This window comes from Pseudorasbora parva, chromosome 20, assembly GCF_024679245.1.
Source record: "Pseudorasbora parva isolate DD20220531a chromosome 20, ASM2467924v1, whole genome shotgun sequence".
Classification (NCBI taxonomy): Eukaryota; Metazoa; Chordata; class Actinopteri; order Cypriniformes; family Gobionidae; genus Pseudorasbora; species Pseudorasbora parva.
This window is the reverse complement of record NC_090191.1, coordinates 41,916,530-41,943,145: the sequence shown is the minus strand read 5'-3', so window position 1 is coordinate 41,943,145 and position 26,616 is coordinate 41,916,530. Positions and strand designations below refer to the sequence as shown.

The 26,616-nt window shown below is 40.9% G+C and overlaps 1 protein-coding gene and 1 long non-coding RNA gene across 3 annotated transcripts in view; both read right to left on the bottom strand.

Annotated features, from left to right (window-relative positions):
* The window catches only part of tulp3 (TUB like protein 3), a 38,749-nt gene extending 37,375 nt beyond the window's left edge, over positions 1-1,374 (bottom strand). The window contains exon 1 of the mRNA XM_067428272.1: positions 1,242-1,374. Coding sequence (XP_067284373.1) covers positions 1,242-1,258 — 17 coding nt within the window. The 5' untranslated portion in view covers positions 1,259-1,374. The remainder of the gene's footprint in view (positions 1-1,241) is intronic.
* Positions 1,375-2,769: 1,395 nt separating this feature from the next.
* Positions 2,770-26,616, bottom strand: LOC137048775 (uncharacterized). Of its 2 annotated transcripts, none has more exons than XR_010899517.1 (3): positions 26,436-26,616; positions 12,071-12,156; positions 2,770-2,904 (listed from the first exon to the last, which is right to left on the bottom strand). It is a non-coding gene; the product is annotated as an uncharacterized lncRNA (long non-coding RNA). The 2 variants fall into 2 exon arrangements; XR_010899516.1 differs by lacking the exon at positions 2,770-2,904 and adding an exon at positions 11,034-11,196.

Genomic DNA, 26,616 nt, shown 5'->3' with positions numbered 1-26,616 from the left:
CAGAACCAGCATTAACTTCTAGAGCAGTTTGAGCTCCAGTAGCTCGTCTGTTTGATCGGACCCCACGGGCCAGCCTTCGCTCCCCACGGTCATCAATGAGCCTTGGCCGCCCATGACCCTGTGGCCGGTTCTCCACTGGACCTTCCTTGGAGCACTTTTGATAGATACTGACCACTGCAGACCGGGAACAGCCCACAAGAGCTGCAGTTTTGGAGATGCTCTGACCCAGTCGTCTAGCCGTCACAATCTGGCCCTTGTCGAAAATTGGCCCTTCTGTGTGTAGTAGTAGTAGTCACAGCTCATGGAAACATATATATTCAGAAAAACGCTTGGTGAATACAGTCAGAGTCAGTCAATTCGCCTTAAAATCATACATATGTATGACATAACATATATATCGAATATAAGAAAATGAAGCCTAATTTTGTAACGTGATTAATGATTTTCACCCTCAATTTGTAGTTATTCTTAATTAGGATGTCATTTGTTTTTTAAATCAGTGCAAATGTAAGGAAGCACGACAGATACATACTTTACAATTAAAACAACAAATCATTATTTTTGCGTTACAGTAATAAGAAGGAGGTTAATTGTCTTGAAAACAATTCAAATCTTAATGATGTGACTAAGTAAATTAAAAGTCTAGTTTTCTGCCGCTATATTATATCATTTCAATATAGTAATGACGTACAACTTACATCACATGACTAACGTTAACTTATATCAGAAAAAAACGCGAATCCACTGGATATTTGTAACGGTCACATTAGTGATTGCAATGAATTAGATCCATTAAGTCACTGTGAGATTGATCAAATTCATAAAAGATAATTTAATCTTATCAACGCTGTGGTTTACAGACGAGCCGAAAATATTATTTATTAATTCAAGACGGTAATGTTAATCTGCATTCCCTGCTATCATCATTAGCAAAACTGCTTCTCAACCGTTACACCCCATCAAATCCGCATTCATTCATACTCTCCCGCCTTTCTCATCTTTTCTGTTCATATTCCAGCAGTTTAATTCAGATTTTTGTGTTTTGTTCTGTGTTGTTGTGTGTTTTTAGCGTGATGGCTGATGTTACAGCGCGTTTGAAACGCAACAGGACACGCCGAAGAAGAAAAAAACACACACCAAAGTTAGGAAAGACAATATATATCACACGTGCACGCGCCACGGTCCCAAAACGGCCGTCACTTTTGAATAATTTCTGAGAATTGTTTCCATCGGTGTCTTACCTGCTGTAGTAACTCATGTTTATCCGCCGTTGCTATGGATTTCTCCGCAGCAGCCGCGTCGCGTCCCTGTGCGCAAAACCCGCAGCGGCCGCGACTAGCATGCACCTGCGCATGCGCACACGGTTGCGATGCCTTTCGGTTACAATCTCGCTCTTCCTCAAGGGGGCGCGTGAATCGTGATGGCTCAGAAAATCAAGAAAGTCAAGCACGATTTTTGTTCTATTGGAGATATTTGTACACTAAAAGTTTTTTTCAATCTATACATTAAAATGTGACGGATATTTAAAAAAAAATGATTAAAAATTATAATCGCAAACGACTGTGATTGGTTCCTCTGCGAATAGTAACACGCGCAATCACGTGACGTGCGTTACCTTTTACAGCTATTTTCAAGATGGTCCAATCACAGTCGTTTGTGATGAACCCGCGTTCGGGATGAGCAACGCTCAAATCCACTAAAATAATAATAAACAGTTAAATTGAGAAAATTGTTTAAGATGTTATGATGCTAGCGTAATTCCAATTGATTCCTGAATAATTTATTAAGAAACTTGCGTTAAATCACCCATTTATTGGCGTTTTGCAGAAAAAATAACCTAGTATCTCTAGTATGTCAGTGTTTTTTAACCAAAGGTACTACAGTAAATTGTAGTCTTTACTACACTTTGATAGACATCACACATCAGTGAACAAAATAAAATAAAACTCTTGACTGTTCCTCACACATTATGGGTAGTGTCTGCCACCTTTTGGTGACGTATGGCTGGTGTTATGCAAAAATTAGTAATAGTTTGCTACTGGTGTATTGCTAGCTGGTGTAGTTGTAGCACGATATCTAAGGTAGTTAGTTTTACTAATTATGTTAATTTAATTAGTTCTGAGAGAAGATCCTGTAGCATTTGAGTGCAGGTACAGGCACTAATAAGTGTGAATGAGGTGAACAAATTGTTTTTGGGTCCACTGTTTGTGATTTTAAATTGATTCAGATCCTGATATCTCTACTAGATGGCAGTACAGTCACCGTTCAAAGCATCACAGTCACTTCGGCTCTCATCTGGATCTGGTATAATGTTGGTTACAAAGTTAGTAACAGGAAAATGAAGTGTTATTTTGTTTTGATTGTAAGATTAACGTTAAGTGAGAGAGTTAGTTATGTTTTGTTATGCTAGTTTAGAAGAGTTTCTGTTATGTTGTAGTGTTTCCATCATGTGACGAGTGGAGCATGAGTTTAGTTTGAGAACAGATGTATGTTAAATGTTTTATAATGCTGTCCTCATTCAGCTAGTGCTATGCTAATGCTACCAAAGCATTGTGTAACTTAGCAAGGCGGCATTTATTGAAATAGGCAAGTTTCCACTACTAACAATTTGAGATTACATATTAGCTTACTACCAATTCAAATGTATGATTAGAAAATAAAAATCAGCAGTTCTGCTCACTTACACTTTAAATTCTTAATGTAAAAAAATTGCCTCAATTTCTTGAGTTTTGCCAATTTATTTGGGTTTATAGTGTACTTAAGCAGTCCAGAAAGCATATTTTGATATTGAGCACCTGTATACACATATTGCTTGAAAAATAGCCTAAAATAGTGGCTCATCGGGGGTCTCCGGCGTAGGTGTTTTCTTAGCAATCCGGGTCAGAAGTGTCTGGAGATCTACAACTAAGAGAACATGAGGGAAGACATGAAGGTGGACAAGGTTACTCCGGGAAAAGCACAGCTGCTCATCTATCTGACCCCTGCACGGACATACATGAGATTATTTACACAGATCATCACGATAAAATCGCCGAAAACCATCCAACCTCTGCTAACAAACACAATTTGACACTGAACAGGAATCAACAGAACCTATGATGCTTTCATTGCACATTTTCAGATTCTAGTACAAAAATAGCTTTTATTGAATCAACTTCGACAGAAAGCAACAAATAGAAACTTTGTGTGTTATGCCTAGATGTTTTGCACTAAAGGCAACAAAATATGTTTTTTTCCATTAATTTTCCCCCAAAATCAGGTTTATTGGCCAATGGGTTGTTTGTGCAATTATATAAATAGAGAATGTATTGAAGAGGGAGATAAATGGGAGGCATAAGTAAATATGAAATTAACCTAGTGAAACCTATTTTCTAAATTCAACAATTTGATTTTTAAAGTCAGTTTAATCAAATTTTGAAATGACTTGCACACACTTAAAATGCTGGGTTAAAAACAACCCAAGTTAGGTTGAAAATGGACAAACACAGCAATTGGGTTGTTTTAACCCAGCGATTGGGTTAAATGTTTGCTTAAAACAACCTATTTGCTGGGTTAAAACAACCTAATTTGCTGGGTTAATACAACCCAATCGCTAGCTTAAAACATCAGAATCGCTGGGTTAAAACAATCAAATCGCTGGGTTAATAATGCAACCAAATCATTGGATTAAAACAATCGGATCGCTGGGTTAAAACAACCAAATCGCTGGGTTAATACAACCATATTGTTGGGTTAAACCAACCCAATCGCTGGGTTAATACAACCAAATTGTTGGTTTAAAACAACCCATTGACTGGGTTAAAGAAACCAAATCGTTGGGTTAAAACAACCAAATTGTTGGTTTAAAACAACCCATTCACTGGGTTAAAGAAACCAAATCGTTGGGTTAAAACAATCAAATTGTTGGTTTAAAACAACCCATTCACTGGGTTAAAGCAACCAAATCGCTGGGTTAATACAACCAAATTCTTGGGTTACACCAACCCAATTGCTGGGCTTGTCCATATTCAACCCAACTTGGGTTGTTTTTAACCCAGCTTTTTTAGAATGCAGCTTACGATTGTACTTGCTGTAAGACAGCAAACTGAACTTAAGTAGGTAGAAGACTGAAGACAAAATTATTGTGCATATTTCAACAGGGAAAACACCATCAAAAACAGCTCTTTAATCCAAATGGCCGTCCCTTCAGATGTATGACCTGTCCGCTTGGCCCGGGCTCTGACTCGGGCCACTGTTGATTGATATCAGTGTGGATTGATATGCTGGAAATAAAGCAGAGGATTTCTCAGGCCGAGTGTCAGAAAGTTGTTTTTAAATCACTGTGGGTGGACGAGCATGAAGTCTGCGCTGCTCTGTGGAAAAATACAGGGACAGCATATCAGTGTTGTTTGTGCATCAGGAGCAGTTTGGAAAATGACGGGCACATGATGGCCTCAGCGTCCATGTGAGAGAAAGAGAGAGAGTGAGAGAGTGTGTCGACTTATTCAAAACAAAGATCAAACTGCAAAAGAATATATAAAATAAATATATATTTCTCAGTATTTTTGTCTTGTTCCCTAATATCTAATAAACATCAATAAACATTCTTAAATCAACATATTAGAAGCAAAATTACTCCAGATAGTAACTCTGATTTTCAGAGAACATTATTAAAGACCAGATAACGTTGAACGAACGTTCTATTAGCGTTACTGGAAGAACGTTTGCTCATAACGTTGAGAGAACCTTGACAGAATGTTCTGAGAACATTATTAAAGACCAGATAACGTTGAACAAACGTTATATTAACGTTACAGGAAGAACGTTTGCTCATAACATTGAGAGAACCATGACAGAACATTCTGAGAACATTATTAAAGGCCAGATAACGTTGAACGAACGCTCTATTAACGTTACTGGAAGAACATTTGCTCACAACGTTGAGAGAACCTTGACAGAACGTTCTGAGAACATTATTAAAGGCCAGATAACGTTGAACGAACACTCTATTAACGTTACTGGAAGAACATTTGCTCACAACGTTGAGAGAACCTTGACAGAACGTTCTGAGAACATTATTAAAGGCCAGATAACGTTGAACGAACGCTCTATTAACGTTACTGGAAGAACATTTGTTCAAAACGTTGAGAGAACCTTGACAGAACGCTCTGAGAACATTATTAAAGACCAGATAACGTTGAACGAACGTTCTATTAACGTTACTGGAAGAACGTTTGCTCATAACGTTGAGAGAACCTTGACAGAATGTTCTGAGAACATTATTAAAGACCAGATAACGTTGAACAAACGTTATATTAACGTTACAGGAAGAACGTTTGCTCATAACGTTGAGAGAACCTTGACAGAATGTTCTGAGAACATTATTAAAGGCCAGATAACGTTGAACGAACGTTCTATTAACGTTACTGGAAGAACGTTTGCTCATAACGTTGAGAGAACCTTGACAGAACGTTCTGAGAACATTATTAAAAGCCAGATAACGTTGAACGAACGTTCTATTAACGTTACTGGAAGAACGTTTGCTCATAACGTTGAGAGAACCTTGACAGAACGCTCTGAGAACATTATTAAAGACCAGATAACGTTGAACGAACGTTCTATTAACGTTACTGGAAGAACGTTTGCTCATAACGTTGAGAGAACCTTGACAGAACGTTCTGAGAACATTATTAAAAGCCAGATAACGTTGAACGAACGCTCTATTAACGTTACTGGAAGAACATTTGCTCACAACGTTGAGAGAACCTTGACAGAACGTTCTGAGAACATTATTAAAGGCCAGATAATGTTGAACGAACGCTCTATTAACGTTACTGGAAGAACATTTGTTCAAAACGTTGAGAGAACCTTGACAGAACGCTCTGAGAACATTATTAAAGGCCAGATAACGTTGAACGAACGCTCTATTAACGTTACTGGAAGAACGTTTGCTCATAACGTTGAGGGAACCTTGACAGAACGTTCTGAGAACATTATTAAAGGCCAGATAACGTTGAACGAACGCTCTATTAACGTTACTGGAAGAACGTTTGCTCATAACGTTGAGAGAACCTTGACAGAACATTCTGAGAACATTATTAAAGGCCAGATAACGTTGAACGAACGCTCTATTAACGTTACTGGAAGAACGTTTGTTCAAAACGTTGAGAGAACCTTGACAGAACGCTCTGAGAACATTATTAAAGGCCAGATAACGTTGAACGAACGCTCTATTAACGTTACTGGAAGAACGTTTGCTCATAACGTTGAGGGAACCTTGACAGAACGTTCTGAGAACATTATTAAAGGCCAGATAACGTTGAACGAACGCTCTATTAACGTTACAGGAAGAACGTTTGTTCATAACATTGAGAGAACCTTGACAGAACGTTCTGAGAACATTATTAAAGGCCAGATAACGTTGAACGAACGCTCTATTAACGTTACTGGAAGAACATTTGTTCAAAACGTTGAGAGAACCTTGACAGAACGTTCTGAGAACATTATTAAAGGCCAGATAACGTTGAACGAACGCTCTATTAACGTTACAGGAAGAACGTTTGTTCATAACATTGAGAGAACCTTGACAGAACGCTCTGAGAACATTATTAAAGGCCAGATAACGTTGAACGAACGCTCTATTAACGTTACTGGAAGAATGTTTGCTCATAACGTTGAGGGAACCTTGACAGAACGTTCTGAGAACATTATTAAAGGCCAGATAACGTTGAACGAACGCTCTATTAACGTTACTGTAAGAACGTTTGCTCATAACGTTGAGAGAACCTTGACAGAACATTCTGAGAACATTATTAAAGGCCAGATAACGTTGAACGAACGCTCTATTAACGTTACTGGAAGAACGTTTGCTCATAACGTTGAGGGAACCTTGACAGAACGTTCTGAGAACATTATTAAAGGCCAGATAACGTTGAACGAACGCTCTATTAACGTTACAGGAAGAACGTTTGTTCATAACATTGAGAGAACCTTGACAGAACGCTCTGAGAACGGTTGTTTCCTTCTAATTGTTTTCCGCTCATGGATGGACTGAAAGAACTATCTCAGAGCTGATGTTCCAGCTGTGACGTCTGCAGCTGCATGCATTTTCTAGCTCCTTGTTTTATTAGGACACCGGAGCAGAACAACAAGTGCAGAAACATTGAGTGTTGACACAGATGGATGCAAAACATGGATGATCTTCAGCACAACATAAAGACAATCACTGATACTGGAGCAAAACAGACAAACCACTTCACCTGCAGAAACATGCAGTGAAACATATTGAAAATATCATTTATTAGTGAATCTCTGCTTCCTTTCCTACAAAACAGCTCTAAAAAACATTTTGCTATCAAGTTATGAAAATGTTATTTGGAGTCAAGCACTGAAGGTACGCAGGCATCCATCGATTGTAATCATTGGCGTTCTTCTTATTATTATTCTTTTTCCGTTTCTTCTTCCACTCTGGAAGACTATGGCAGCCCAAAATGAAGCGTAATTTTGCATCATTAACATTTTTCCGCCATTTTGAATTTCCCGGAAAAAACAACAAGGTTTTCCTCATAGGCGGTTGCTCCAATTTTCCCGCAAAATTGAAGCAGATCATCTACAGACCAGGTTGAAAAAAAATTATTCAAGTCGATTCGTCAAACCATTCTCGGAAAAACTCGCAAAACGAATTCGACAAAGTGCCCGCCAAAATGAACGTGAAGCTATATCTCCGCGCCGCTTTGGTGACCAAACTTGGTGTGTGTTATGAAAACCATGACCTGAGTCTACCTGCAGGGCTTCGGCGCAGTGTCACCTAAACAAAAAAAATGAAAAGTAAAAAACTGAGAATGATACCATTTATGCGTTTCACATTCTCTCTGGGAAAAGAAAGCGTCAGTACAACTTTTGAAAGTGACCAGCAGTGTTTTAACAAAAATTAATGTCACAAATCTGACAATATAATTTTAACATCAACGTAAACAAAAAATGTAATTGCAAATGTAATGCAGACACGAAACTGAACTGAAGGGATCACGCTTTCAGAGAGGCGACTTGTGCATGTTTCGATGTGTGTGTGTGTCAGACATTGCGAGACTGCAAGTTATTGTTTTTTCACAAGTTATTACGTTTAATAACTCTTTTTAACATAAAGCAAGTCACATAAGTAACAGTAATGTGCCCAGTCTATTCTCTGCTACATGCGTCACAGCTTTGACCTAAAACATGCACTTTTTCAAAATGTTGAAGTATAATCATTCAGATATTGCGTGCCATTGCGATATGCATATCGCAACGGTTGAGGAGATTCATCCCCTTCAATGTAAAGCGCTTTGAGTGCCTTGAAAAGCGCTATATAAATCGAACAAATTAAATGCGATATTCGATATGCGATACGATATTGCAATTAGTGTTAAAAATCTATTTCAATTATTTAAAAACTGAGAATGAAACCATTTGTGTTTCACATTCTCTTTGGGAAAAGAAAGCATCGCTACAACTTCTGAAAGTGACCAGCTGTGCTTTAGCAAACATTTGTGTCACACATTGTTCACGTTTCGTGGTGTGTGTGTCAAACAGCGCGAGACTGCAAATGATTGTTTTTTGCAAATTATATAGCGTTTAATAACTCTTTTTAACGTCAAGCAAGTCCCATAAGTAACAGTAATGTGCCCAGTCTATTCTCTGCCCAATGTGTGACCTAAAACAAACACTTTTCACAATGTTGAAGTAGCCTATTAAAATAATTCAGATATTGCGAGCCATTGCGATATGTACATTGCGACATGCACATTTCTTCCAGGGATTTTTGAGTGTGCCCTAAAAATTAATTCACATTTTAATCAGATAATTTGTTTGTTTTCCACTGCAGTGTATAATGAAGGTCATGCATCAGATATTTTGGTATTTGAGGAGCATCTGAAAGTCTCACAGTAGCACATTATTGTCAAATTCTTCTGCTCCACTGATGTCTTTATAGTTGTCCTGGTGGTTGTGTAACAGCTTATGTAACATGTTTAGGGCACTTGTGGGTGTCTTTTGAGGGGTGTTTTGGTCTGATGGTCTCAGATGGACGCTCCTATCATTAACAGGACCTCATTAAGACTCTGTGTGATGAATCGCCACGTGAAGCTCATTATGGTCTTCAAGAGCCCCGCTTCAGTCCTGAACCAAAATCACCAAGACGAATGGTCACGGACAGCAGGCAAAACCATGCAAATGCAGTACAAATAATGTCATTTGTCTTGCATTAAAAACTCTTCAAATCTCAACTAATTGAGTTTAAGCATAAAAACAAGACAAAAAAACAAGTCCATTGGGTCAGAAAAATACCTTTTAAAGCTTAAATGCACCTTATTGATTTCCTCAGTAACTACGTCTTAATATCGTTAGTCATTTTGCTTCTCCAGTAAATGTATCTTGATTTAAAGGGATGGTTCCGTGTTTTTTCTAGGCTTGGTTGTGTTTATGGGCCACAGTATAACATATAATCTTAATACTTCTTTTTTTTAAACGCTGTATTTTCCTTCTATTCTTCTTTATTCCACACCGCTGTCTGTCCTTTGAACGGCTCGTCTGCTTCCTGCTTCTATGAAGCCCCTCCCTCTGAAAAACGCAATGGTCTTAGATTGGTCAGATGGCCAAATGTAGTTTCCTGTATTTTTATTGGCTGAAGTGCCAAGCACAGGTTGTCATGGAAATGCCACGCCCCTTCCCATTACGGGCAGAAGTCACATCTGCGGAGACTAGCAAGGGTTTATGATGTCACCAACCAGGAAGAAGCTCGTTGTAGTCCAAACCGGCCATTTTTGTAGTCAATAAACTGCCGTAACTTTAAAAGACAATATCTCCGTTTGCATTGAACTTTCAGCGCTGTAACTTTGCAGATACTGTTTATGCTCAAGCAGCAACATTACACACTAACTAAAGTTAAAAAAGTCAAATCGCATGCCACCACATCTTTAAAAAAGTTTAGATATTTGTGCTGAAAAACAAGAAAATGTAGTTTTTGCATTGCATGAATAAAATTCTAACTGTTCTCTGAACATTGAAATACGTTTTGATAATTTGATAATTTTGCAAATATTATAGGAACGTTACTTTTGATTGATTAGTGACTTTTGATTAGGAGTGACTAAGACTTACAATTGGGTGTTGTGTCTTTTTTTTTTTGGCCAAGGTTGAAAAGGGATGTGAGAGGGTTTTCAGTTAGTGTAGAGGGTGGGGATTAGTTTAACGGGCTTTGGTCTTGTTGCTTTGTTTATTTAGCACCGCTCGTTTTCCTCTGTGGTCTGGTTTAATTAATTAAATCTTGGTTTTCTTTTGTTTCTTTTCGCTTGGTTGAATATAGGTGTAAATATTGGTTGATTATGTTTCCTTGGTGTAAGTTAACTGTCTGTAATACATACGAAGATACTTTATAAAGACAGTACATTACGCGTTTACAGACGGCAGCCATCTTGGAAAACAGTCTCGACGAGTCGATCCACGAACACTGTGCTAAGTGAGTTGGTCGATAGGAATTAAGTTTGTGAAATCTAATTACATGGACATGCATGAATTATATCTTATTAAACTGTTTGTACTCTTACAAAGTTCTCAATGCTTCGGTTTGCATGTAGGGACCCTCATTATGCTGCCGTGTTAGTGTGAGGCTATTTTTAGTCTTGTTAGTGGTATTAACTAGCCATTTAATTTGACTACCCTGTGCCCCATAGACTAGTGTTATAAGCTAATCTGTTTTTAGAGATAAAACTCTTTACATCCGATCTACTCGCTAACCATCTGTTAATTACCCCTAGGGTCATTTCTCACCGGAGTTGTCCTTTAAATGTAACCTAATGTTTTTGTGCTAACTTTCTGAGAACATTATCAAAGACCAGATAACGTTGAGCAAACGTTTTATTAATGTTACTGGATGAACGTTTGCTCATAACGTTGAGAGAACCTTGACAGAACGTTCTGAAAACATTTCCTGTTAGCTGACAACTTGGTGGCAGGTTTTGCAGGGCAAACACAAAAAAATCTACTTTAAAAAATGTGTTTTGAATAGCTCTGTTTAATATCAATGAATGGCAACTTTGAATGAGAGACGGGCAGCTGTGAACTAATTTCTGGTATAATCTGCTGGATGTTTGGATGACTGAATGTCCAGTAATAATTACACTGGACAGTAAAAACAGCCTCTGCACAGCGGGAATGTTGCTGTTCACATTCCATACTGTCCTGCAAACACACACATACTGATTCAATCAAGCGTCACATCAAAACAAAGATCATACTGCAAAAAATATTTGTATATTTCTCAGTATTTTTGTCTTGTTCCCCAACATTATTCAGTCAACATATTACTTGAGAAGCAAAATTACTTCAGATATTAACTCTTTAATTTACTGAGAACATTATTAAAGGCCAGATAACGTTGAACGAACGTTCTATTAACGTTACTGGAAAAACGTTTGCTCATAACGTTGAGAGAACCTTGACAGAACGTTCTGAGAACATTATTAAAGGCCAGATAACGTTGAACGAACGCTCTATTAACGTTACAGGAAGAACGTTTGCTCATAACGTTGAGAGAACCTTGACAGAACGTTCTGAGAACATTATATGTTAGGGTAAAAAAATACTATGGTAGTATATCTTCTTTTGTGTTCAGCAGAACAAAGAAATTCTTACAGGTTTGGAACAACATGAGGGAGAGTAAATGATGACAGAATTGTCATTTTTGGGTGAACTATCCCTTTAACTCTTATTTAATAAAGTGAGTTTGTGCTTAAAATAAGAGCAAATATCTGCAAAATATCTTTTTTTATTTTGCTTCTCCAGTAACTGTATCTTCAATGATATTTGTGCTTGAAAACAGGACAGAAACACTGAGGAAGATCGTTTTATTGCAGTGTAAGTCTGTTTGGAAAAGTGCCAGAGGCCTGAACTGTATGCAAGTGCTGATATGGCTTGTGTTACACTTTTAACACTTTCTGACAGAAACTTTTGACAGTAGAATGGGAATAACAAGCCAGTTCAAACAAGAGCAATACGGCTCAACATGTCTGGACGAGGTGTGCAAATCACCAAATCCATCACAAAAACAACCTACTTCCTCATATTCTCCATTGTTGCGGCTCCTCTCTTCTCAGTCTGTCAGTAACTCTGTTAAGTCATGTCTCTATGAAGCCCCGCCTTCTGAAAAGCACACAATGCTCTGATTGGTCGACTGGAGCAGTGTGTTTTGATTAGTCAAAGGCTTCCAGTGTGTGTGGGAAATGCCCCGTCCCTTACCAAAACACACTACTAACTAATTCAACCAGGCCCGCCCTTTATTATGCGCATTAATTATTTAAATGAGGGATATTGTGACGTGTTTGTTGCCGGAAGAAAACGTACTCGGTTACTTTCGTAACCTCGGTTCCCTGAGAGAGAGGAACGAGTATTACGTATGGGAAAACTCCTTTTCTCGAGAATGTGAAGCAAAACTTTTAATAAAGGTATCTATGTAAAGCGCAGTGAGCTGCACGGCCATAGCCCAGCGCGAGGAGCGCTCTGATTGGCCGGGCCGCGGCAACTGCAGGAACCTATGGTGAGGCGGCTGAGAGGAACGAACCAATGGGGGGCGTTCCAGAAGCCCGCCGAAAAAGGTGCTTATATTTGCATACAGGAGGCTATATAAGACCCTAATTCGCCATAGGTGTCAGGTTTTAAGATCGACTGAAGCGATACCTGAGAAGCATAAACACGGCACGGAACGTAATACTCGTTCCTCTCTCTCAGGGAACCGAGGTTACGAAAGTAACCGAGTACGTTCCCTTTCGAGAGAGGTTCCTCGTATTACGTATGGGAACACAATGTAAAGCGCCGTGTGTGCTGACTGACCCAGTATACCCAAAGCACATGTTATAAACCCCCGAGACACCGACAGAGGCGGCTTATAAGGGGAATGAAGAACCGGAAGAGTCGGTTCGTTTGAACAGCTGATCGGACATAGTCGGATCTTATGATGAATGAATAGTGCTTAAGGACTAATGTGTACAGGCCAAAACGTAAGGCAATCTGTTTGCCAGGGTCAAGATAGAGCCTAGATGGAGAGAAGCCCTGCTTGTAGAGCTGGAACCTCCAACTTGTAGAATCTGATAAAAGTGGACGGAGAGGCCCAGCCTGCCGCCGCACAGATATCTTCCAAAGAAATGTCACACGACCAAGCCCAAGATGAGGCCATGCCTCTAGAGGAGTGGGCTTAAATGCCTGTAGGACAGGTTAGGTCCTAGACCTATATGCTAGTGGGACTGCATCCACTATCCAGTGTGAGAGTCTGTTTCATGGCAGCACAAACTTTAGTGCGGCCACCGAAGCAATGAAGAGCTGATCCGACTGCCTGAAGGGGGCGGAGCGCTCTAGATACAATCTCAATGCTCTGACTGGGCAGAATAGGTTTGCGTCTTATTCTCTCTGAGACGCGGGTTAAGCAGTGAAAAGACCTGCATACTGAAGGGGTTGATAGCACTTTCAGCATAAAACCATGCCTCGGTTTGAGCACAACCTTGAAGTTGCTGGACCCAAACTCAAGACAGGAAGGGCTCACGGAGAGTGCAGGTAAGCCACCCACTCGGTTAACCGAGGCCACAGCCAGCAGAAAAACGGTTTTGAGTGATATGTGCTTCGTGTTCTGAAGTGGTTAGGAGGGGGAACCCTTCACGGCCTCCAAAACCATGGCTAGGTCCCAAATAGGGACCGAGGTAGGGGCAAGGCGGGCTGAATCTCCTGGCCCCTTTAAGAAAACACACAATAAGATCACTTTTCCCTAGTGAATGTGCCGTGATCGGAGCGTGGCTAGCTGCTATGGCGGAGACACACACCCCGAGTATGGAGGGGGGGCGACCTGCATCCATTAGCTCTTGGAGAAAGCGAGCAGTTCCGCCAGTTCGCATGAGTGTGCGTCGATGTTTCGCGTAGCACACTGGTCGGAAAACCACTGACCACTTCAAAGCAGAGCTGCCAGATAGCAGGGGCTCTAGCTTCCGAAATAGTGTTCATAACTTGTCAGAGAGGTTCCCGGATACCGTTGATGGGCCATACGTGGAGGGCCCACAGCTCGGGATTGGGATGCCAGACCTTCCCTTTCATTGGCAGAATAGGCCATGGGGCTGTGTCTGACAGCTGAAACAGTTTGGAGAACCATGTGCGGTTCTTCCAAAGTGGGGCTATTAAAAAGCACAGGCTTGCAGCTGGATCGCGATCGGAGGGAACATATAGAGGGAGTCTGGGCCAACATGGGCCAGGGCATCCCTGCGTTTGCAGAAAAAATATTGGGCAGCGTGTGCTGTGCGAGCTGACTCGTTTGCGGGTAAAGGGACCATCCCCCTGGGGACATGGGTCCTCTGGATAACATGTCCGGACCCTGATTCAGAATACCTGGCACGTAAGCCGCCCTTAGGGAGCTCAGATTGTGCTCTGCCCATAAAAGGAGATGCTTAGCCATGCAGTGAAGAGAGTCTGATCTCGGCTGCCCTAGCGATTTTATGTACATTATCAAGACGTGGTGGTTCTTATGCCGTAAGACGCTCGTTGAGTCTTGAGTCTATGACAATGACTGTACTGATAAGCCTGCCCCTCGAAGGCGAATCTCAAGAATGGCCTGTAGTGGGGGTGGGGGGTTATCGTAACGTGAAGTATGCGTTTTTCAGATCTATTGAGAAAACCCAATCCCCGGGGCGAATGTGCGCGAGGATTTGTTTCACCGTCAGCACCTTGAAACGAGCGTGTCATAAGTGCTTTGTTCAGATGCCTGGAAAATGGGCCTGAGACCGCCACCCATTTTCGGCAAGAGGAATTAGCGACAGTAAAAACCTGACTCGCTAGCGTCGGGTGTACGGTTTCCGCCGCTCTCTCCTTTAACAGTCTCAATGCCTCAGCGAGAAGCACGTGACTGACACTGCTTCTTACAGAGGGCTCGACCACGGCTTGAATCGCGGGGTCTGCGAGCAAAACTGTAGCGAGAACCTCGTTTTATATGTTCAACACCCAATATTATATACCAGGAATGGCCTGCCAGGCCTGGGCTCGTAAAGCCTGGGGTTGAATTAGATTCGGGGGCTGGCCGCTTAGTAATAGGGGCCTGTTAGCCGGGTTGCTTGTGCTGTAACACTACTTGTAACACTGTGGGGATAGTGTTAGTTTTGGCGGTGCAGGCTTTGCAGTGGGCGCGCGCCTCACATTTATATTGTGTGTGCGAGAGTGAACTTTGTGAAAAGTGCTTGGGTGCAGGAGTGCAGACTGTAAAGTGGGCACATTTCCTACATAGAAAGCTCTTTTGTGTGTAGTGTAAACAATGTGCAGTGGCGCACAACCAACGTAGAATACCCACGGTGCAAACCAGTGAGCAAATCCACAGGGGTAAACGCACACAGCATTAGTGTGCAGACGAGCGTGTTTAACACAGGCTAGTTGACTGCAATATTTCATCTCCAGTCACTTAACTTAAGGGAACTGGGAGAATGTAAGGAAGTGCGGGTGGTATGTGAGCCATTCCACAATGCCGTTATGCTCTAGTCTAGACTGAAAGCGCGCATGCAGACAAGCGTGTTTGACCACAGGCTAGTTGACTGCAATAAGGCTAGTTGACTTTATATGGTGTAATCCGGCCGCGGCGGGATTTATTTGTGATTTTGTGAGGCTGAATTAACAGTACTTATGTAGGGGTGCACACTGTGTAGTGGACACTTTGTCTACAGTGTAAAAACCTTTCCAGCCGCCTGAATAAAGGGGACTGGAAGTGATAGAGTGAAAAAAGGGCTTAGCTTGGCAGCCATTTTCCGACGCCCTTATGCTCTGACAGTGAGCGCGTGCTATGACGTAAGCCGCGCTCTAGTCAGCAACGCGCTGTGGAAGGGGCGCGCGCTATCATGACAAGGCAGCCATTACAACTTCCTTGGCAGTAAGCGCGCGCTGCAGCGACATTGTTCTTGACATACCCAACAGCCCGAGCTCGCTCGTCTAACTTACTCTAGTATTCTCTGTCCGCAGCGCTTCAGCACGGCGGCGGTAGAATGAGCACGGCGAGAGCTTCGGCTCGAGTTTGTTTATTCACTCTAGTATTCTCTGTCCGCGGCGACAGCGCGACTGAACGAGAGAATTGGAAGTGTGAGGAAAAACTCTGTCCGCGGCGCTTCTAGCACGGCGAGAGCTTCAGCTCGAGTTAGTTTATTCACTCTAGTATTCTCTGTCCGCGGCGATAGTGCGACTGAACGAGGGAATAGGAAGCGTGAGGAAAAACTCTGTCCGCAGCGCTTCTAGCACGGCGAGAGCTTCGGCTCGAGTTTGTTTATTCACTCTAGTATTCTCTGTCCGCGGCGATAGAGCGACAGAACGAGAGAATTGGAAGCGTGAGTTAAAACTCTGTCCGCGGCGCTTCTAGCACGGCGAGAGCTTCGGCTCGAGTTAGTTTATTCACTCTAGTATTCTCTGTCCGCGGCGATAGAGCGACAGAACGAGAATTGGAAGCGTGAGGAAAAACTCTGTCCGCGGCGCTTCTAGCACGGCGAGAGCTTCGGCTCGAGTTAGTTTATTCACTCTAGTATTCTCTGTCCGCGGCGATATCGCGACTGAACTAGAGAAGAGGAAGAGCGAGGAAAAACTCTGTCTGTCCGCGGCGCTTCTTCAGCACGGCGAGAGCTTCGGCTCGAGTTAGTTTATTCACTCTAGTATTCTCTGTCCGCGGCGATATCGCGACTGAACTAGAGAAGAGGAAGAGTGAGGAAAAACTCTGTCTGTCCGCGGCGCTTCTTCAGCACGGCGAGAGCTTCGGCTCGAGTTCGTTTATTCACTCTAGTATTCTCTGTCCGCGGCGATATCGCGACTGAACTAGAGAAGAGGAAGAGTGAGGAAAAACTCCGTCTGTCCGCGGCGCCTCCTCAGCGCGACGGTATAGTGACGAGAGCTTAGGCTCGAGTTCGCCTATTCACTCTAGTATTCTCTGTCCGCGGCTGTAGCGCGACGGAATGAGAGAAGAGTGAGAACAACTCTGTGGCAGCGGCGGAAGAAGAGCCGCGGCGGCGGCAGAGTGAAGAGAGCTTCGGCTTGAGTGTGCTCATGTCCTCTAACATTCTCTCTTTCCGCGGCGCTATTCAGCGCGACGGGACGAGAGCAGAGGGAGAGTGAGAAGAGCTCCGTCTTTCCGCGGCGCTTAACGACGCGGCGGAACGAGAGAGTCCTCGAGTAGAACAAGCCTGTAAGCTCTAGAAGCGGCGTTGCAGCGGCAACACACACACAAACACATATAACACTCAACCAGTGATGCCAGTAACGCGTTACATAGTAACGCGTTACTCTAATCTGACTACTTTTTTCCAGTAACGAGTAATCTAACACGTTACTATTTCCAAACCAGTAATCAGATTAAAGTTACTTATCCAAGTCACTGTGAGTTACTATTTTAGTCATTTTCCTTTGTAAAAACCAACAGCTTATCAAAATTCTCAGCCCGAGTCCGGCTGGAGCCCGTGTTTTTTATTTATTTATTTTACTTTTTACATTGTTGCAGCCATTAAAATAGTTCAGTTTTGTTTTTAATGTCAAAGTAGTTATTTTTCGTTTCGTTTCTTTTTTATCCTAATTTAGAACAATGTTCAGAGCAATTTTTTGTTTGTTAAATTAAAGTTTATATAGGCAAGACAATTCAAGAGTTGGTTTGAGAGACTCATGCGGTTAACTCACTGGGTCGTCACATAAAAAAATTAAAACTTTAATTTAACAAACAAAAATTGCTCTAAACATTTTTCTAAATGAACTCAATAAAGAAATGAAACGAAATATAACCACTTTGACATTAAAAACAAAGTAGGCTAGTTATTATACCACCACAAAGGCATTTCTGACGAGCTGAGGCAGGCTGGTAGATTAGCCTATTGCTCGCAACGGCGCTCAAAACAACGAAACGGGCTACACAATCTAAAAAAAAAAAAAAGGACATGCAGGTTGTCTTATAGCCTACCTTAGACTTCAGCTAAATTAATATAAATCCGATCTTCAATTCCCGCGGTATAGCCTATGCTCATTTAACGGAGTTTACATCAAAGCAAAAGATTCTAGCATTTTATTCAGCAGCCCATTTCAAATTCAAAGATCGCAATATGAGAGAGAGCGACCTAAGCACTGGTAAGATCATTAGTCTCATTAATTTATATTGAAGATGATTGTGTTTTGTGTGACTTATTTTAAAGTTTCATTAACGGCCATTTGCGTTGGCTTGCTTTACTCATTTGCAGCGATGTAGCAGTAGCACCGTCATATCTATCTGACTACACCATAACACGCTCTCACACATTTATTTCTTAATTATTTGCCAGGAGTAAAATTTACACATGTGGTTTAAACAACCAGATATATTTACATTTGTCCGGTTTAGTTTGAAATGCTTTCATGCACCTTCTGAATCGGTTTGTTTGAGTGATCAGAATTAAATACGTCTCGAAAGACTCTCGGAAGGCATTTAGGCCTAACGTTACTCCTGGTCATTTAGCAATCCGATAGATACCTGCTCAGAGAAAACGAATGAAGGAACCGGTTGTAAAAAGGCCATAACTCTAGCAGCTGCACTGAAGAAACGGACTCTTTAACCCTGCGCGAGCCATTTCTCGACAGTGGCGCAAGCTATCATGGTCTCATGTTGTTTCCACCAGCACATCTCATTGTTCATTTTAATTATTAAAATAAATATAAAACGAAGGAGAAGCCTAAAAAAGGGGCGTAAAAAAGTCGGGGCCGTCAGGCTCTGGCATAAATGCAATAAAGTGTGTTGCCAAAAACGGTTGTCATTTCTATTTTGAGGCGGCAGGGGTGTTGTCGGCAACTCCTGAATGTAACTAATAAAGTAACTTGTAATCTAACTTAGTTACTTTTAAAATCAAGTAATCTGTAAAGTAACTAAGTTACTTTTTAAAGGAGTAATCAGTAATCAGTAATCAGATTACTTTTTCAAAGTAACTGTGGCAACACTGCACTCAACATAGACACAGTTTAAAGGATATATAACGCCGGATGGCGTAGCTGGAACGGCAGAGAAGGCGGAGAGGGAGTCCGTCGTCCTCAGCTGCAGGTTCCGCTGGTGCCTTTTCAACGGCGGTGCTTCTTCCAGGAGACCAGCGAAGGTATCGCTGAAGGAGATAAAATCTGACACCTATGGCGAATTAGGGTCTTATATAGCCTCCTGTATGCAAATATAAGCACCTTTTTCGGCGGGCTTCTGGAACGCCCCCCATTGGTTCGTTCCTCTCAGCCGCCTCACCATAGGTTCCTGCAGTTGCCGCGGCCCGGCCAATCAGAGCGCTCCTCGCGCTGGGCTATGGCCGTGCAGCTCACTGCGCTTTACATAGATACCTTTATTAAAAGTTTTGCTTCACATTCTCGAGAAAAGGAGTTTTCCCATACGTAATACGAGGAACCTCTCTCGAAAGGGAACTACAGACTACAATGGAGTGAAAATGACTTGCATCATCAGGTCTATTACACTCTAAAAACTGTTGGGTTAAAAACAACCCAAGTTGCGTTGAAATTGAACAAACTCAGCAAATCGGTTTTTTGAATGCGTCCATTCAATGGGTTCAAACAACCCAATTTCTGGTTTTGTCCATTTTCAACCCAACTTGGGTTGTTTTTAACCCAGCAGTTTTTAGAGTGTATACACTCTAAAAAAGGCTGGACTAAAAACAACCCAAGTTGGGTTGAAAAGGGACTAACCCAGCAATTGGGTTGTCTTAAGCAACATTTAACCCAACAGCTGGGTTAAAACAACTCAATTGTTGGGTTAGTCCATTTTCAACCCAACTTGGGTTGTTTTTAACCCAGCATTTTTTAGAGTGTACACTCTTAAAATTGCTGGGTTAAAAACAACATTATTGACTATAGAAATTACATTATTTATTAAAACAAACACTAGACAAATGATTTGTCTGAAAAGCATTTTTAGTGCTGTTGATTGAAATGCTTCTTGATTATTACACTCTAAAAATTGCTGGGTTAAAAATAACCCAAGTTGGGTTGAAAATGGACAAACCCCGAAATTGGGTTGTTTGAACCCAGAGAATGGACCCATTCAAACAAACCAATTTCTGGGTTTGTCTATTTTCAACCCAACTTGGGTTATTTTTAACAAAAAAAATATTATTTTTTTAAATTATGCACGCATCTAAAGGGTAAATCATTTGTGTAATGTTTGTTTTAGTCAATAATGTCAGGACTCCAGTTGGAGGTTGATCTCATTACATAAGAGAGCCTGTACAAAACTTTGACCTCAGTTTCTGTAAGAACTGGAGAGAAATGTGCAGAATAACGGGTGTTGAGACGGTGCGCCGAGTGCATACCTGTGCAGTGAGATCAGCATACACACACACACACACACACACACTCATGAACTCATAAAAAGCGTGTCAGATGTGATTGATGGTTCTTCACAGTAAAGGTGGCGGCATAAGAACAGAATGTACTGGAACCTCAAACAGACTGAGCATGATATTGTGGTCATTATACCCATGCAGAGTGAAACTTAAAACACTTAATTACTCGAGAGAGAGAGAGAGAGAGAGAGAGAGAGAGAGAGAGAGAGAGAGAGAGAGAGAGAGAGAGAGAGAGAGGTCATACTGTCATCAGACTCGTCCAATAACTAAGTGTGCTGAGTAGAGAGCAATGCATCACACACTCTTCAGTCAATCAATCATCTTTATTTATACAGTGCTTTTACAATGAGGATAAACCTTGGGAGAAACCAGACTCAGTCGGGGGGGCAGTTCTCCTCTGGCCTATTAACACACCATGTATGATTAATATTATGACCACCTTACAGGTCAGAAACAAGTGGCAACCTCCCGCGGTCTCTCTTGAAGCCAATACAGAAGTAATGTAAACTGCAGTTCATCGACTGGCCACTAGAGCGGCTCCAGAAGGAGCAGAATCTCATCGAGCTCATGTTAAAATGCCCAACTTTACAGCAGAATAAAACATGTTTACAGTCTGGTACAAATTGTGGTTTTGGTCTATACGGCTAATTTTGCCCTTCATGACGACTGTGAGGGGGGTGGATCTTTTTATAACTCATTCGTTTACGTTACATAAAGCCGTAAAGTTCTGCATAATTAAGGGCACGGTTACTTTGAGTGACAGGTGGATAGCCATGTATGGCGGATAAATGGCTATCCACCTGTCACTCAAAGTAACCACGCCCTTAATTATGTCTCTAGTCATCGCGTCACCTTAATGTCATAACATCATTTTAAACACACTTAAATGTATCTAATATGATAAAGAGAGCTGCTTTACCTTATAATCATGAACGGAAAAGCGGAAATACTGCAGGCGCCCGGCGACTGTGTCCCGTCCCGTCATAATAAAAGTCCCGGTGCTCGTGAGCCGTGTGTGTGTGTAACAATCGCTCCAGCGGCCGTGCTCAGCTCCTCAACACTCGGTCCTGCTCTGCTTTACACTACAGTAACGTTAATAACCGCATCCATCAACATGATTTCTGCCCGTGTCCTATTTTCCACCGGCTGTGAGGCTGTCTTATCTGAAGTAAAAGACCACATGTCCCAAGATTAGGGGTGTAAGAAAATATCAATACACGTGAGATTCGCAATATTTTGTTTGGCGATACTGTATCGATTCTCAAAAACACAATATATATATATATATCAGTGGCGGTTACTGGTCTGTCAGAGAGGGGAAGCTCATTTTCGGCCTACATCATAAAATTGTCTATTTATTTAAAAGTAAATTCTGCCCTACGTTCCTTTTCAAGAAAATGGTCTATGACCCTGTCGTACCAACTAGGAGTCTTTTCAAGTGACTTGACCAGTGTCCTCTCAATGGCCAGCAGAGCTATAAAAAAATATTAAACTCTGTAAAACTGAAACAAGGAATGTGGTGTATAATTGTGTGAAATGTATGATGAAAATCAAGCAATTTCGCCAAGCAAATATCAAAGAAATAGATTGCAGCAGTTTTTATTTCGACTGAACTTGAGAAATCCGCGATGGGACTGAGCGCGAATAGCTTCGGTGATTCCTTATAGTACAGAAACGCTGTCAGTCAAAAGGAGACGCAGTCTTTCGACAGACCCTCCAATCATCACGCAGAAGCTCGGAGTCCGGGCCAGCCCACTCCCCATTCACCCCCAGAGACGCTGAGCGTCCGTGGGCGGGACATAATCGCAGCGTTTATCCAATGGCCGTCTAGTTAGCGCTGAAAAAAAAACGTTTAAAGCAGCCCCATTGAAGTCAATGGACGCTGGGCTTCAATAGGGAAATGCATAAGACGCTGCGGGAATGTATAAGAAGGAAATCGAGTCAGCCGACCTGCTATATGTAACTGATTCTGAACAAACTCTTTGAGATGATTTCTAGAATGATTTCTTTTGTTTTCTTACGCATTTTTAGTCAATAAAATGTTAATACAATAGAACATATTTGACTAATAATTTTGTGACATTATAAGGGAAGCCGAGCTTCCCTTGCAGTCTTAAAGAAATCGCCACTGATATATATATATATATATATATATATATATATATATATATATATATATATATATATATATATATATATATATATATATATATATATATATATATACACTTTTATAATAAGAATATCATGATTATAATATAATAAAAAATAAAAAAAAAAATATATATATATATATATATATATATATATATATATATATTATTATTATTTTATTAAAACAAAAAAAATTTGCAAACTAAGTTTATTTTAACTAGACAAAATTGATTGGTTGTCATAAAATCGTTATTGGTGTCAATAAACCGATATAATTGAACAGCTCGATTGTGGTCTCAGCCTTGATAACGTGCACGTAAGTTATAGCCGTGATACACAAGCTGCACGATTAAGTCGTTTATCGAAACGAAAAGCTGCAATTTCAACGTGTTAAAGCATCTAGATTTGTAGCCATGTTAATAACGTTTGTAAGAAACCAAACCATTCGTAAATCCGTCAAGATTTCAGCGAGATCAGAGTATTTATGTTCGTACAGATCACTCCTCTTACATCAGGTTCCACAGAGCCCGACAGAAAGCTTGCCTGTGACAAGATGGCCGCCGGTGATGACGATGGTGACTCCGCCGTAAGACATCTGGCCTTTATTATGGATATCTATGAATACACAGCCCTACCCAAGATACTGCGCTCAAACTTGGCATCATCAAACTATGCCTTTGTTTGGAATAGGCGCCCTCTAGTGGACGGAAAGTTGCATAGTGCACCTTTAAGGCAATATTCCCTTTTGCACACATTATGGGAACGCTACTTTTTGAATGTTCTCTGAAATAACACGATTTAAAAAAACTGATGTTCTATTAATGTTACTGGATGAACTTTTGTACTTCGAGAGAACCTTGCCAGAACGTTTTCCACTGCAGTGGAAAAATACCTCCAAGTACTAATTATGTAAATATATAATTAGATGATAGACTGAATCTAATCCACAACAAGGCATGTCAATCCGCCGCCTGTGCTCAAGATCTATTTCTGCTATGTGGGTCACTTGCTAATGTAACTGCCCATCCAAAAATACCTGCGGTCCACTGTGCTGAGCCTTACACAAACCTTTCTGAAGTCACATTCATGGAATAGTACAGCCAATCAAAAGCTTGGCCCAACACTAAATAACCAATTTTAATATTTCAGCTCCGGATTTTGAGAGAGATCATGGTTTTCGGTCGCTTTCCATCAAGAAAATCAGAAACTAGAAAGCCTGATTTAAGTGTCTTTTTTCAGTTTAAGCATTCAAACGATAATTAAAATAAACTAATGCAATGTGTAATTCAAAATACAGGTAAAACACCTGTAAAACAAAAAACGGACAATTCCTTCATATTTATACATTACATTGTGCCCTATTTTTACAGACTTTTTTTTTTTTACAGTATACTACCAACTCAATACTTGACAGTTCAGCTTACTTCAATAAAAATGTTATCCCAACTTATTTGGGTTTACGCTGTGGTTCTTCTATATGACATTGCGAAAACTTTATTTTTTAACCAATTTTAATATTTCAGCTCCAGATTTTGAGAGATCATGGTTCTCGGTAGCCTAGAAATCTAGACGCACCCTAGCGGCAGCAAATCTAATCTGCCCGTGAGTGTCGTCTAGCAACTCTCAATACCCTTCTGAGCTGTAATCGCCAAACTCTGGTCGGGCCAATCACATCGTGTATAGAGTCGGTGGGCGGGGCCATAATGACGACGGCCGAGTTGCGTTTGAGTGCTTCTAGTAAACACAAAAACTGGCGAGCGGCGGTCTTTCGAATCAGCTTTGACCGCGACTCTGGAAGACTTGAGTTAAGCTTTTCTCTGAGAAAAGAACAAAGAACGGCACTGAAGTCATTCTTAAAAAGGGAAGATGTGTTCAGAGTTTAGCCGACCGGATATGGTGAATGTTTAATCTGTCAACAAGCTCTGCTTCACCTTCGTTGCTCTGGTTGGTTGTAGCGCTATCCTATCGCGTGCAGAGGGAGTTTGAAAGACGACCGTTTATCCGCCCCTCGGATTGAGCCGTCAATGGTGAGTTTCAGACCAAACATCTTGATGTGGGTCAGGCTTGTCAGGCTAGGTTCTCGGTTGTTTGCCATCAAAAAATCAGACACTAGAAAGCATTCAAACGATAATTAAAATAAACTAATTATTTACTTTTATTTTTTCATCAAAAAATTAGAAACTGGAAAGCCTGATTTAAGTCTCTTATTTTAGTTTAAGCATTTAAACGATAATTTCTGTAATTTTTTCACTAAACTATGCGATCTAAAGGGTTTTCGCTCTCCCATCACACTGCCATCACAATGAATTAGGAAAAAATCTAAACAGTTCCTGTTATTTATATTTATAACATAAATATATGACATATTAGTTTTCATACAAACAATATTGATATCATTCCGAGCATCTGCACTGTGAGAACAGTTTAGAAAACAAGAAGTTGCGGAGTAACTTCCATAGACACAGAAAAGAACAACTGTGCTTTATTTCTATAATGATCCTCAAACAGATGAGCAAATTATTTGTTTAGGATATCATTTAGTTTGATATTCATTGTTTGCTAAGTTAAATAAATTAGCAGTTTGAACAAATCTGTTGAATTCAACTCACTAATTATTAATGGGAGAGTTTAAAAAATTTGTTCTAACTCTAACTCTTCCTCCTCTATTTTTCTCTTTTTCCTCCCTATTCTAGCTTTTGCTACTCCCAAATCTTTGTATTTAGGTCACTTTTGGCGTTTTTTCACCTCTTCATGACAGAATACTTCATGTACTCCTAAGTTGTAAGTCGCTTTGGATAAAAGCGTCTGCTAAATCCATAAATGTAAATGTATTAATGCAAGGGCTTGCTGCCACCTAGACTAGACTCAAAAAAATTATTCCAGCTATTTGCTCAGTTTATTAGCCTGGATGGCAGCCAAACTCAGCCCCGCCCACAACATTTTTAGGTCGGGGGGTGGCCTCGCTCCATAGAGGAGTAATTATGCCCGAACAGAAACTGACCAATGAGATCATCAGGGCGGGCTTTAGACGATGACGGACAGATGATCAACAGTACCGTAATCATCACGTCATCACAGGGGCTTGGATTATATTTGTTCAAATCCTAAACGGAGAGCTTGTTCGTATCTGCATCACCTTCACTATTTCTCTCAGTAATGATGATCATGTTGGTAAGTACTCTGTGTAGCATTAAATTCTTTTATTTTTTTACAACACCGGCAAAGATCGTTTACTCCAGCGTGTGTGCAGACAGGGTTGCCAAGTTTTTACAACAAAACCCGCCGACTACAGCCCTAAACAATAGCTTCTCGGGGGGTTCTCCGGGGAAAAAATGGTATTTGGGGGTAAAATGTGTGTTATTTTGGCACGGTCGCTGCTAAAATTCACACTCATGGGTCTATATATCACATAATAGTCGCTTCATCCCACGGACATAGAAAACAACCCGTGGAAAAAAACGCGGACATGGCAACACAGTGCAGTTGAGCTCTGTTGACATTTGACAATGCGTCGCTCCGCTGCTCTGACTGGTTGTAGTTCTGTCCAATTGAGGTCTTTCCTGGTTGGGTTGAAACACGCCTTATAATCACAGCCCAATGAGCATCAGACTAGAGTTGAGTATGACCACGTCTGGCTATCAGTTTATTAAAATAAAATAAGTTGAAGCAACTCAAATCTTTAGTTTTTTACTTAATTGCCATTTGCACCCAACTGTATTATGTTAAATTAAATTAAATGTGTAAAATGTAACCTAAGCCATTTGTGTTGCGACTATATTAATCATTTCTGCTGCGCTGACTGAACTGGGCAGTGGATTTCTAGTTCCCAGCATGCTTTGCATAGGGAGTGATAGATAAGGAAATTGAATGCTGTTTGAAGGAATAGTTCACTTCAAAATGAAAATTTCCTGATTATTGACTCACCCCCATCTCATCCAAGATCTTCATGTCTTTCTTTCTTCAGTGGAAAAGAAATGAAGTTTTTTTAGGAAAACATTCCAGGATTTTTCTCCTCATAATGGACTTCGATGGGAACCAACGGCTGAAGGTCCAAATCAATGAGGAAGAGCTTCAGAGACTCTGATGATCCCAGAGGAATAGAGTC